We start from the raw sequence: 13989 nt of genomic DNA, 5'->3' as shown, positions 1-13989 counted from the left end.
CAAGGACTATATCCCAACTGCCAAGGAGGCCACAGGGAATTGGATGCCCTCGGAGGCCGAGTACTCTGAGGTCACCCACCCCCAACCGGAGCTTCCACAGGGGATGGAAGAAGTCCAAACACTACCGTGCAGAAACCAACGTCATCGGAAAGACAACCAGAAGCCCTGAGTGGTCTGCAGAAACAGAAGAACAATAAACGTCCTTTGGGACCAGAGAGGAGAGCTTTCTCTGGTCCGAGCCTGGCTCCACCTCTGGACCCCCCCTCCCTCGCAATGACCATCGGGATCGCTTCGAAAACCCCTCACAGCAAACAAACAATCATACAAACTAAAAAAAAAAAAAAAAAAAAAAAAAAGACATTTTCTTTTAAATCAGCAGCGTACATCTTCAGCTGTACACATTTTCAGTTTTTAAGCAAGTAATCTACATTTTACTCATTAGTTTTGATATTGTGGACCTGTGCTTACTCCCCACCCTTCTACTTGTCCATCACACTTGGTTCCTCTTATTCAAATCTGTCTCATCCCCTATATCCGCATTTCCATACATTCCTACGTGATGACTTGCAGCCTTTCCCTTTCTAAACACAGACAGATTTTAAGCTTGAAGCTCAGTTTCTCTTTTCTTCTCAATCTAAATTCTATGGGCAATTTTACCCATATCTCTCTCTAATAGAAATGTGGGTTTCTATTTTCACTATATTATTCTAGTAGTTAGAAGATTACCTTTAACTATTTTTTAAACTATTTTTATTTTTTATTATTTTATGATACAATTAATTAGGCTCTGGGATTTCATTTACCCTCTCTGCAAATCCTCCCCCTCCCCGCTACTGATTTCCCTTTATTAGTCCAGTTCTTCATTAGCAGTCATAAGTCCATCATTCTGTTGTTTATGCGTATCCTGACATTGTAGGTATGGAGAATGGCACACAGTCCAGCATTATATTGTCAGGATAGATTTAACAGTTTCATTAGGAGTACATCTTTGATTTGAAATTAAAGATGCATACTACATTGTTTCTTCACAACTGGATATGATAGTCACTATTACAGTTACTATACATCTCCTTAATGAAAAGTCACAAAACAAAATCAACACAAAGAAAGAAAATTCGCAATGCCATAAAGTTAACTGACATGGTACTAAATGACTAATGTATCACTGAAGAAATGAAAAAGAAAATCAAATACCTTCTTGAAGAAAATGATGCTACTGGATGAATTTAATAAGAGAAGAATTTAATAAGAGAAAGCAAAACTGCTTTTTTTTTGAACAAATGAAAATAAAGCCAAAAATATCAAACCCCCTGAGATGTAGTAAAAACAGTATTTAAAGGGCTATTGATTCTATATTTTGCAAGGAGATGGCCTTACATTAGACAGAACATATATTTGTCCTTTTGGAATTGACTTATTTCATTGAACACAATGGTCTCTAGTTTGGACCATTTGGTTGCAAATAGTAGAAACTCATTCTTTTTAATGGCTGTGTCATATTCCATGGAGTAGATGTCCCCCTGTTTCTTTATTCATTCCTCTTTTGACGAGCATCTGGGTGCTTTCCATGTCTTTGCTGCTGTAGATTATGCTGCTGTAGATATATGATTGCAGATCCCTTTCTCATATTCAAGCTTCATTTCCTTTGGCTATATTCCCAAAAATGGGATAGTTGGGTCATAGGGAAGGTCTCTTTTCAGTTCTCTCAGCTTTCACTCCCCATACTGACTTCCGTTGTGGTTGCTATTAGCCTAGAGTCCCACCAATAGTGAAGGAAGGTACCTTTCTCCCCACATCCATTGCCAGCAGGTATTTTTAGTAGAGATCTGAATGTAGCCAATCTCACTGGAGTTAGGTGCAACCTCAACGTGGTTTCGTTTGTATTTTCCAAACAGCTATGGAGCTTGAGTATTTTTCCATATGTCTATTAGCCATTTGAATTTGTTCTTTTGAAAAATGTCTGATCATTTCCTCCTCCAATTTCTTCACAGAGTTGTTTGTTTTGCTGTTCTTGAATTTCTTAAACTCTTTGTCTCCTGTAGGCAACAGATAGATGGGTTTTGTTTTTTGATCCAGTCCACTGGTCTGTACATTTGATTGATGAATTTAAGTCATTTACAGTCATTTTGGTCCTTTAGTCCCACTATTATAAAATTGCACCTGAATGACACTGATGGAGTTCTGGGTCTGCTGACTGTTAGGTCTGGGGTAATCTGGACACATTTTGGGTGGAACCTGTCTTGCTGATTTGTTTGATCCTGCCAGGAGCAGAGGCAGAGCAGCAGATTCTAAGTGGGCAGTGCAAAAACAGGGTGGATTTCATAGCCTGTACACCCACCGGTGTCATATGAGGTGCCATTTCTTTTTGTAGTGTGGCAAAGACTGTGGGACTGGTGGAACAGTGAGCTGCACGTGTGCTAAACCAGAAGCAAACTCATTGGACTATCAGAGGCCCAAGCATTGTGACTCAGGTGCCCTGGTCCAGGTAGTAACTTTAGGACTGTGTCTGGTATTTCAGTTTCCTTTGGTTGACAGCCAAATATAAGACATAAACCTGGGGAAGTGGGTGGCATTTTCCCCTCTTCCTCTTCCTTATTTGTATTATGCTAACTACTTTGAACAGACTTTTTGGATTTTGTTCAGAGTTAGTCTTCAAAACCATATTACTACTTTGTGGCCTGGATCCACAAGTTCTTCATCTTTTGAATAACCCAGATTTGGTAGAGTAGTTTTTATTTAGAGCAGTGATTCAAGAAGTTTTTGCTCACTGCATAAATAGATGCATTACTTAGAGTAATTCTTTTTAGTTTGCCAAGTGATTTTGTTCTTTTGCAATCTTCCACCATTGAACTCCTCAATATATCACTTTTAATATTCTAAATGAATGTTTTTGCTATTCAATTTCTATGCTCCAAAGTCATGGATGATTTATGAATAAAATTCTGGCTTTCAAAAACTCTAATTCTTTTCCCCAGTCTCATTCAGCACCTGTCTGCCTTTGCCTTCAGTGTCTCGCAATCATGCTTGTATGTAATGTGCTTTCCTACTTTCTGGGATATCTTTGTATATTTTAATATCCAGAAATCCAATTTCTCAGAAAATTGTCATATCTTCTCTCAAAGATCAGTCAAGATTTCTTAAAATATCCCATATTTTTATGGTGATTGAATGATTGAACACATATAAATAGCAATTATTATTTGTAGAACCTCTTTGATACTAATGATATTTTTCACTTCTTTGATTTTTCGAGGTGGGAGATCATGTACTGGGACATTGGGAATTATACTTGAAGATGTAAATGATAATGGCCCATACATACCTAGAAGGACAGTGACTATCTGTAAAACCACCATGTCCTCTGCGGAGATTGTTGCTGTTGATCGTGATGAACCCATAAACGGCCCACCCTTTGACTTCAGTTTGGCGAGTTCTGATTCAGAAGTACAGAGAATATGGAGACTGACAAGAATTAATGGTAGGATTTTTTTTTTACAATATCACTTTGTCCTCTTCCACATCAGAATGTCTAAAATATTTTTTTCCTTGATATAATAGAAGACCAATTCCTTGTGTGGAAATCATGGATGTAAGCACACCTATTCCTCAGTTTTGATGTGATGAGCAGTTGGCCTCTTGAGTCTCTCACTGATTCTGAGCCCAAATTCCCACAAGAATCTAGTGAGCTCTCATTCCTGCTCTGAACAGAGACACTCTCATGGCCTAGACCTAATGTGATCACTTCCAATCTCCCACTTACATAGATTTACTAATAATTTCACACGTCGGAAGTTGTGTTCCCCAGGAAGAACACTCTGGGATCATCTTAAGCAAGTATTTATTTTCTTGGGGTCAGTAGCTATGAAAGAAGGAAAGTAGAACTGGACAAATGCAGACCAAATGCTAACCACATGGGGAATCTGAACTAGCTGAATTTTCAAAGTGGTTCTATGTTGATCCCATGTTTTATTTCGTGGTCTGTTTTGAGGCGTTTAAACATGGCCAAGAAAGCAGAACACTGAAACTACAGTTAACTTGCCAATTGGCTAGGGAATTAAATCCTTCATTGGTTGACAATATCACATATGCTCCAGTGTTTGTCATGTTATCACCCTTCTTTGCTACTGTGCTGACTTTTGGCCATTTGTGATAAGTCTGAACTTTTGACTTTAGCCCAGGACATTCTAGAGTGATTGACAATAGCAAAAGTGAGGATGACCTCTCTCCATCACCATCATTGCATCATTCCCCACAGCGGTCAAATGTAGGGCACATTCTCTGCCTCCTCCTCACATTATTTGTAAGCCATCATGTGCTGGTACCAGCCTTCATGATTTGAGAAAATTTTCAATGCTCCTGTATGTTTTCAACCTTAAGCTTTCAGCGAATCTGTCTCACTTTCCAATTGTGACACATTAGAAAGGAAAAGTTATAAAAGGCAGAATAAACTAGGGAACACAAACAAGGACCTATAGAAAGAAGGTAAGGTACTGTATCTTGAATCCTGTTTTGTAAATGGATAAGACTTGCACTTAGTTTAAAATATTTCTTATGTATATGATTGTGACTAATTGATCTGTCTTAGGAAATATTCACTTTATTCTTACACTTTTGTCCCAGCTGCTTATTTGGTGTCATCATACCATATCATTACGTTTTGAGCAATTTTTCTAGGAGGTGATGCTTTCTTTCTAATAGCTCTGTTTAGCAGAACAAAATCTTGGCATTATTATGTTGGTCACAAATTTATTTTTAAAAGTTTACTGGTCTATTTAACCATCCAAAAGCCTGAGAAACCAGTGAAAAAGACTGCAGCTTAAAGAGACTTTGAAGTCAGATAGGTTCAGTGTTAAATACTGCCTCTACCATTTACTGGTCATGTAAATCTCACCATATTAGTTTTTCTCTTTGAACATCAATTTACTGATGTGTAAAATGGAGTTACTTGGAGGAGAGGAGTAAATGAGGTATGAATTAAATGAACCGTGGCACATTATGAATCATGCTTTTGGTTTGCTGGTCTCATTACCATTATTTCTTACATAATAGACTTAACATGCTAATCATGGTTTCTAAGAAAATGGATTAATTCAGTGATTTCTTCATTCCGACATTCACATGTGTATTAAAACTATACAAGTGAGTGTTGTGCTAGGTTGGTAACTGCAAAATAACATTGTGTCTCTGGTTCTAAACCTAAGATTGCATTCAATTTTGATCTGAGTATTTTCTATCCTACATCTAAAAAATACATCAAAACGTTTTTTAAGTGTGTGAGTCTGGTCTCGTGTCCCTTAGAGTCAGAAGGTGCAGTTGAGCAGTGTGACCCATGAGCTGCCATGTGTGCAAATCAAGTGTTTTCTACATTGTTGCATCAGTTCTGACAATACAAGTGTTCATATTTTTTAGTCATGATGTATACAAATCAAGCGAAAGGAAAATATCAGAAATTTTAGGCTATTATTCTATCATGGATATTGCATAAGAGAAAATATGTAGACGAGTTTAATAAAATATTTTAAAAATGTAGGAAAACAAGGCATTGCTAATTGTGATTGGAGGGATATCTTTGTGGACAGAGAAAATATAAATATATATATATTTTTAAAGATTTTATTATTTATTGGAAAGCCGGATATACAGAGAGGAGGAGAGACAGAGAGGAAGATCCTCCATCCGATGTTTCACTCCCCAAGTGAGCCGCAACGGGCCGGTGTGCGCCGATCCGATGCCGGGAACCAGGAACCTCTTCCGGGTCTCCCATGCGGGTGCAGGGTCCCAAAGCTTTGGGCCGTCCTTGACTGCTTTCCCAGGCCACAAGCAGGGAGCTGGATGGGAAGTGATGCTGCCGGGATTAGAACCGGTGCCCATATGGGATCCCAGGGCTTTCAAGGCGAGGACTTTAGCCGCTAGGCCACGCCGCCGGGCCCAGAGAAAATATATTTTTACCTGAGAACAAAGACTTTTAAATGTGAGGCAGTGTGTACAAACTATAAGGTGTGATGTATTTACAGCCGTTGTGGATTAGAACTGCTCAGTTTGCATTTTCAGGCTCCTGGGGTTTGTGCCATCCCATCAGATATGTCCAATATAATAGCTATCCAATAGTCACTTAATTGCAGGAGAAAGTAATGTCATTGTGTAATGCTTGCTTTTATTTTTCTTTCAGATACAGCAGTGCGTCTTTACTATCAAAATGATCCTCCGTTTGGGAGATATGTGGTACCCATCAGAGTTACAGATAGGCTTGGTTTGTCTCAAGTCACTTCATTGGATGTGTTGCTGTGTGACTGCATTACTGAGAATGACTGCACGCTTCGTGCGAGTCCAAGGACTGGCAATGGGGAAGTCAGACTTGGAAAGTGGGCCATCCTTGCAATATTGCTGGGCATAGCATTGCTATTTTGTAAGTCCTTTCTTGAATTCAAAGGCTTTAATTTCACAATACCTTCTAAGAATCAACCCTGAGATTTAGAGCTGATTATTTGTATTTCTATATTCCTATATAACACACAGATTTTTTTTTTGAAGGAATTTTTGCCTCATTTAATATCTTCTCAGCACAGATACAAAATTTAATACTGTAAGCAGCATGTATTTGTAATATTTGTTTAGGGCACAGTTTTTTGTTGGATACTGTCTTGACATCTGTGATTGTAATTGTATACTTTACAAAGCTGTTTTAAAACCACTATTGAATTTATATTGATTATTAATATGTTAATATCATATCAACATAATATTTTAAATTTATTATTTTATGATTAACTCAGGTAATTTTTCTTGTTTCTCTAGGTGTTCTATTTACATTGGTTTGTGGAGCTTCTGTGGCATCCAAGCAACCAAAAGTTTTACCTGATGAATTAACCCAGCAGAATCTAATTGTATCAAACACAGAGGCCCCTGGAGATGACAAAATGGTAAGCAGTTTCTAAAATAACACAAAAAGAGTTAAAATGCTCATGCCCCATATCTGAGAATGGAATTGGAGTTTCTGCTCCAACTTCAGCTCTGGCTTCTTATTAATCCATATCCTGGGAGACAGCAAGCTGTGGTTCAGGCAGTTGAGCCTCTGTTGCTCCAGTGGGAGAAGTGGGTTGAGTTCTCAGTTCCTGCCTTTGGCCTGACTCAGTGCAGGCCATTGCAGAAGCTTCTGGGAGTGAACCAGTGGGCAAGAGGTCTCTCTTTCTAGTTATTCCTCTCTGTTTCTCAAAATAACAAAATATCTCAAAGCATGTATTAGCCCATAATGTTTATTTCTTAGAAAATTAGTTTTTCTTATTGATAGCAGGCAATTTACCACAGAATGTCGTTAGTCCCATGGAAGTGGTAAAATTACTGTGATTACCACTGTGACATAGGGTGCTTCAATTTGGGCACAGAGTGCTGCTTGATAGTGAAAATCATTTATTGTGTCATTACTTTCTGCTTCAAATGCTTCATGATTTTGACTTTAAATCTGTTCTTTCACATGTATGTTAGCTGCTGTTTGTGCTGTCAAATGTTGCATTTAATTAGCCACTGAACACCAGCATAATTGTGCAAAAAAATTTTTCCGGCAACAGCAGTAAAATCACTACTAGCTTTGATCATGTGGGAAGAACTTTAATGGGTTCTTTCTGACTGTGATGTGGGTTGGAAGAAGCCTGAGGCAGACGACCTGAAATAGCAACTCTAGCAAGGGATTGCATTTCTCCACCTTTGTTTTCTAGCCCAAGATGTTTAAGAGGTGTAAGTCAATGGCCTATTGAAATTGTCACAGATATTCAGGCCATAACAGATTTGCTAGCTCAGGACATGATGGTGTCTAGGAGAGGTTTGACAAAACAAAACTTAGACTATGTTATGAGTCCTGCATTCACAGCCTGTAAAATTAATAGTCATGATTTTGGTTCTCTTCTTTTTCCTTGTGTGATGCAGTTGTATTTGTTTAGGTTGTGAGGATTTGTTATTACAGCTTTGTGGGAGCTTCATTTCTATCTCTTTCTGTTTTGGTTGGTTGGGAGCTGAACTAGGTGCTGAATGAAAAGTCTTGTTTGTGTTTCTGCTCTAGTCAATAAAAGGAGTAAAATTTAAACTGAGCAGAGTAAATATGCATGAGAATAATAGTGCTAACTTTGAGATGCTAGAGGGATGTGATACAAGATTCACAGCATTTTAAGAAAATTTTAAGGAAATATCAAGCTTCCTAATTAAACTTGGGAACCAAATCCATTGGCTTCTGCAATTTGTTTCTTGCATTAAATGCTAGATTAAGTACTGGATTTGTAAAAGTTAAATACTTAGGCTTGACAAGGTTCAATTTCTTACCTTTCTTAAGATTTATTTTTATTAGAAATTCATATTTACAGAGACACTGGGAGACAGAGAGATCTTCCATCCACTGGTTCACTCCCCAAATGGTCACAATGGCTGCAGTTGAGAATCCAAAGCCAGGAGCCAGGAGCCAGGAGCCAGGAGTTTCTTCTGGATCTCCCAAATGGGTGCAAAATCCCAAGGTTTTGGACCATCCTCTGCTGCTTTCCCAGGCTATAAGCAGGAGCTGGATAGAAAGTGGAACATCTGGGACATGAACCAGTACCCATATGGGAACCTGGCCTTTGCAAGGGGAGGATCAATCAATTGAGTCATTGCACTGGGCCCAATTTCTTACCTTCTAACACACACACACACACACACACACACATACATAACACAACACATATACACATATACATAACACACACAATCTTGGCATTACCAAATGAGTACTGTTGTAATTCATGCTGTTTTGTTCTCTGCTTTTCTATCACAAACTATTTTCATTTCAGTATTCCACAAATGGCTTCACAACCCATGCAGTGGGCACTGCTGCTCAGGGCGCTTGTGGCACCATGGGATCAGGAGTCAGAAATGGAGGGCAGGAGACTATTGAGATGGTGAAAGGACAGCAGACCTTGGAATCCTATCGGGGAGCCGGGCATCACCACACGCTGGACTCCTACAGGGGAGGACATGTGGAGGTGGACAACTGCAGATACACCTACTCCGAGTGGCACGATTTCACACAGCCCCGTCTCAGTGAGGTGAGTTGCCCCAAGTGCCTACAAATCTCTATTTACTTTAAACTTTGGAAATGATTACAATGTAGGGTATTTTAGCTCTTTACTGTCAATTAATTTTTAACATACTGATTGACAAGTTATTTTTCCTTCTTTTTGATTTGCTAAGTTCACATTAAGTGGTTATTTACTCCTCCTTATATTTCCTTAATACTCATTGAAACAATGTGTGCTGATATTTAAAGTATTCTTCCATGGCTTTGGGATAATATTTCTCATCAGAAAACTGGTAAATGAAAATCCAAAAGTTTGGTACAGACACTAACAGCGTGATCAATCTGACCTTATCATTTCATTTTAACCATCATTTGGAAGAGGAAAGTAATGATTACTTAAAGTGAACACTTGTATGATTGCTGCCACGTGTATGAATTTTTGAGCATGCTTTAGACTGAATTTATAGTGTGATTTACGATATAGACCAATCATGTGCATTTTTTATATATAGGAATCCATTAGAGGACACACTCTGATTAAAAATTAAACAATGAAAGGTAAATCAAAGCTATTATTTCTATGTTAGTAAGTTCTGGTGTTTAAAATAATAATAATAAAGTATATGGTATTTCTTCTCTTGGCAGAAAGTTAGTCGGTGTAATCAAGCAGATGCACATGAGTGTGGCGAAGACTACATTCGTACCTACAACTATGAAGGAAAAGGATCCACGGCTGGTTCTGTAGGTTGCTGCAGTGAGCAGCGCGATGAAGATGGGCTTGAATTTTTGGATCATTTGGAACCCAAATTTAGGACACTAGCGGAAACATGCATAAGGAGATGAACGTGTTCTGAAAAATCTACAAACTCCAAGTGACAACATTACTGCTTATTTCTTTTAGTTACAAATAAGGACTTTTTGTTTTTAAGTAGATGATGTTATGGTGGGGACTTTTCTCCTTTTATTCTGCATAGAATCTCTTTGGTCAAGTGCATTTAGAGAAATACTTTATAAATAAGTGTGCATATTTTTCAATTTTTACATTTTCTGATTTACCTTATTTTCAGCAAGGGGTTCTACAATTAGAAAAATTAAAGAAGTCTGCATTATTGTTTACATTTGGGCATCATGACAGCACCAATGAAGTGCAATTGACTCATGTCTATACTATAGACTACTTGAAGTGTAACTCTGCAGAATATTGTAGAGAACATTATCTCCAGTTAACTAGTTAATTGTGTTGTGTTTGAAAACTGTCATTTTCCTATCTATTCCAAAGTTTGTGTTGTTCGCATTGTGTTATTGTGACATGAGTCTTCTTCATAATGAAAAGGGAGATTGCTAATCAGGCTTAGACTGCATTACAATTCCGTTTTGCTTTATTTTGGTTTTAGACTTTATTCTATACAAAATTATGCATTAATTATCTCAGTTGCCTGCCTAAAAATACACATGCATTTTCTCACTTATCTTGTCAATGAAATTTAAGGCTCAAAAATGATTATAGAATATATTTTTATTCTTGTAAAATTTTTGTCTTTGAAATGTCAACTGGTTTTTCTTCATCTTATTTTCTTTTTCTCTTCTATGTTGTAAAATTTTTTGCTTGAGCTGGGAAACTTGTATTTTAAGAACTTTTTTTTCTCTTTTGAAGTGAATTATTGTTTTTGAGGGTTTTTTTTAGCATATTCTTGTTTTTCTTAAAATTGGTATAGAGTTAACTTTATTGTTTTGAATATTTGATGATTATTTCTTTGCCTCCTCAACACAGAACGTTTAATTTGACCATGAAGCTGTAAAAATTGTGCCATGCTTTGTTAGATGCAACATTGTACACTAACAAAAGAACAGCTTAATTAGACCTGGAATTCAATATTCATAGCACATTTGCTGTTCATATATTTCATGTAAGAATATAGCTCAGAAATGAAAATAGTGATCGTTTTTGAAATAAGTTTTGAAATATAGGCATGTTGAAAACTACATTGGAAATCTGTTTTATAACTTTGTAGATAAGATGAATACTCATCTCTGTTTCTAAAGTTATTTTGAAAGAAATAGTTTACTGCTGTAGTCTCTAATAAATATCAAAGTGGGCCAAGCTAAATGTTAAAGTAATAACACAAAATTAGCAGTCAGCCAAATTTTAGGCAAGATATCATCATGTACTTCAGTGAGTGAATTTATATATTGAACCAATAATATGAAAATTTTAAATGCTTCTTGTAGTTATGATCGTTTCTAAAGTACCTAACTTAAATTTAAAAGATTGAATTATGATAATTAATTTTCAAAATTAACATTGGGCAATCATTTTATAACCAGCTTATTGCATCAATAGCTTTATTGCTGCTCAGTTAAACATAATATTTTCCAAAGTTTTTTTTAAATTATGCTTAAAATTTTTATATTTTACCATGATAAGTTAGGTTGTTTTTAGAAATCCATGTGGGTTTGTAAGTCATGGGCCTGATGCAAGTTTAAGAGATTGTGTTTTACTTAATTATAGACACAACTAGCTTCGTAGAGCTCTGAAACACATTGTTTTAGAATTTGGAATTTTACTTGTAAATATCTTTGGTAATACTTATGTCACCACATTTACATAAAAATTCTGAAGACCATTATGCCATGGAATATTGGTTACACTGCTTATGTCTGCTTTTAATCATCTTAAAATGGGGGGACTGATATTTGAACTCCTGTGCTAGGCTGGTTGTAAGACATTTGGATAAATCATAAGTCGTGCAGAGTGGTCCCCCTTAAAGACACTCCTATTAACAACAAATAGTTTTAAATAAATTATATTTACAACTTTTTGTGTTAACAAAATAAATTGGGAAAATCAGATGCTGAAAAGAATGTTTTGTTTTTCCTGTCTTGGAGCATTTGTCAGTTGAGTTTGTCTCTTCTCAGCGATTACTGTGGACTGATTCTTAGAGATCCAGTTGTTCTGAATGTGTAGTGTGAAGATTGAAGCTTGTTGACATACCCCTAAGCTGAATGCTTGCCTGCTTTGAAATACTATAAAGTGAGTAAAATTGAATGGAAAGCAGAAGCTCCATTGAAAGTTGACATTCGCTTTGAAATCCTGTAAAATTGTATATATATAAGATGACTCAGTCTGCGCAGTAGCCTAGTGGCTAAAGTCCTCCCCTTGAACGCGCCGGGACCCCATATGGGCACAGCTCTAATCCCGGTGACCCTGCTTCCCATCCAGCTCCCTGCCTATGGCCTGGGAAAGCAGTCGAGGATGGTCCAAAGCCTTGGGACTCTGCATCCACATGAGAGACCTGGAGGAAGTTCCTGGCTCCTGGCTTCAGATCGGCACAGCCCTCGCCATTACGGCCACTTGGGGTGTGAACCATTGTTTGGAAGATCTTCCTCTCTGTCATTCCTGCTCTCTGTATATCTGACTTTCAAAAAAGAAATAAAATAAATCTTTTTTAAAAAAGATTACTGCATTAAGTCCTTTGGCAATAGCTCACCCAGCAGTCCTGCGGACATCAGCAATCCCTTGCCCAGGAACCTGTGCTTTTTGGTGATTGCCAGTTATTCTCATGGCCTAGATTCTAGAGTAAGATGTCCTGCTACATATTTTGGCTCTCCCCTTGCCAGCTGAAGGATTTGATGTCACTTAAACTTTCTCTGCTTAATTTTCTCCCTTGTATTGAAGGTTGGAGAGGAGGGTAGAGGAATCTGCTTAACAGAACTCTTCTTGGAATTGAAAGAATTGATTCAGGCCGGCTTTAAGGACACAGCAGGGTAAGCCCTTGCTTGGGACAGCTGCATCTCCTGTTAAAGGTGCCCAGGTCTGCTAACCTATCTGTGTACCAGCTCCCCTGTTGCTGATCCAGCCTCCTATTAATGTACCTAGAAGGCAGTAGGTGGGGAGATTTGTAAGCACTTGATTACTTCTCATTTACATGGGAGACCAAGATGAAGTTCCTGACTGCTAAATACAGCCTGGCCAAAACCAAACTTTGTGGTCATTTGGAGAGTAAACAATGGGTTGCAGTTTTTTTTCTTCTTATTTTCCCTCTATATTTTCTTCTCTCTGTAACTCCACCTTTGAAAACAGTCATTTTTTAAAAGCGTGAATTCATGAGAAGATTGAATACAGAGTTAGTACTCAGTGTATCTCAACACCTATTACCAATCTATGAGAAAGGAGAATGTCTTATTTGGGAATAATCACAGATGGTTCTGCTCTGCGTTATAGCTGATGCCTCTCCATGATGCTTCTGTACGTTTTCCTAGAAGTTTGATTGTCTCTTGGGAAATATCCTACTAGATTCCGGGTCTGTCGTTGTTAGTAGTTAGAAAGCTTACTCACACATTGCCTGTCAGTCAGTGTAATAAATACTAAGACTTAACTAAAAAGGTGTTGAAATTCATAATCAACCATATGAGGGGACTGAAATAAATTTATGGAAATATGTCTCATGAAAAAACTATGCTTCTATTTTAAGCAATGCTTTGGTTCCATTTCCATGAGCTTTCTGAAATGTCTTTATGTTTATTTGGAGGAGGGACAGATCATCTGCCCTGATTGCCATGTTTGTTTTGCTCTAGACTTTCATCTCTGTCCCCATCTCTTCCTCTGGATTCCAGTTCAGAGTTTTGAGTCCTGAGATTGCTCTGGTCAATCCACATGGTAATATCTTGAAATAATATACTTTTTATGCTTAGAACTGTTTTTAGTAATAGGAACCAATGAGGTTAACTGATATATGCTCACAGCTCTTATTCAATTCTTCTTTGGGCTCTTTTTTAACCCTCCAGTACTTGAACTTATTTTATAAAAATCAACACTGTGCTACCACATCAAGTCATATCCTGTTGAGTTTCCTATGTAAGTGGTGTTCCCCTAATTACTTAGGTTTGAGTTGAGAGTTTTTGATTTTCTTTTTACATAGCATATCATTTTTTTGTTGAAAATCTATCAGATT

General features: G+C 37.4%; 1 protein-coding gene across 2 annotated transcripts in view; it reads left to right on the top strand.

Annotated features, from left to right (window-relative positions):
• Positions 1-11387, top strand: part of DSC2 (desmocollin 2) — a 34745-nt gene extending 23358 nt beyond the window's left edge. Inside the window, exons 12-17 of one of the 2 annotated variants that reach the window (XM_058676990.1) lie at positions 3254-3478; positions 6170-6406; positions 6796-6920; positions 8811-9065; positions 9550-9595; positions 9683-9820. In XM_058676990.1, the coding sequence (XP_058532973.1) occupies positions 3254-3478; positions 6170-6406; positions 6796-6920; positions 8811-9065; positions 9550-9585 (878 nt within the window). In that variant the 3' untranslated portion in view covers positions 9586-9595; positions 9683-9820. Of the gene's footprint in view, positions 1-3253; positions 3479-6169; positions 6407-6795; positions 6921-8810; positions 9066-9549; positions 9596-9682 lie in introns of both variants that reach the window. The other variant, XM_004579585.2, reaches the window with a different exon arrangement.
• Positions 11388-13989: the final 2602 nt, after the last annotated feature.

The sequence above is a fragment of the Ochotona princeps genome, chromosome 18 (genome assembly GCF_030435755.1).
Source record: "Ochotona princeps isolate mOchPri1 chromosome 18, mOchPri1.hap1, whole genome shotgun sequence".
Taxonomy (NCBI): Eukaryota; Metazoa; Chordata; class Mammalia; order Lagomorpha; family Ochotonidae; genus Ochotona; species Ochotona princeps.
Note: the sequence above shows the minus strand (reverse complement) of the source record. Positions and strands in the feature narration are given on the sequence as shown.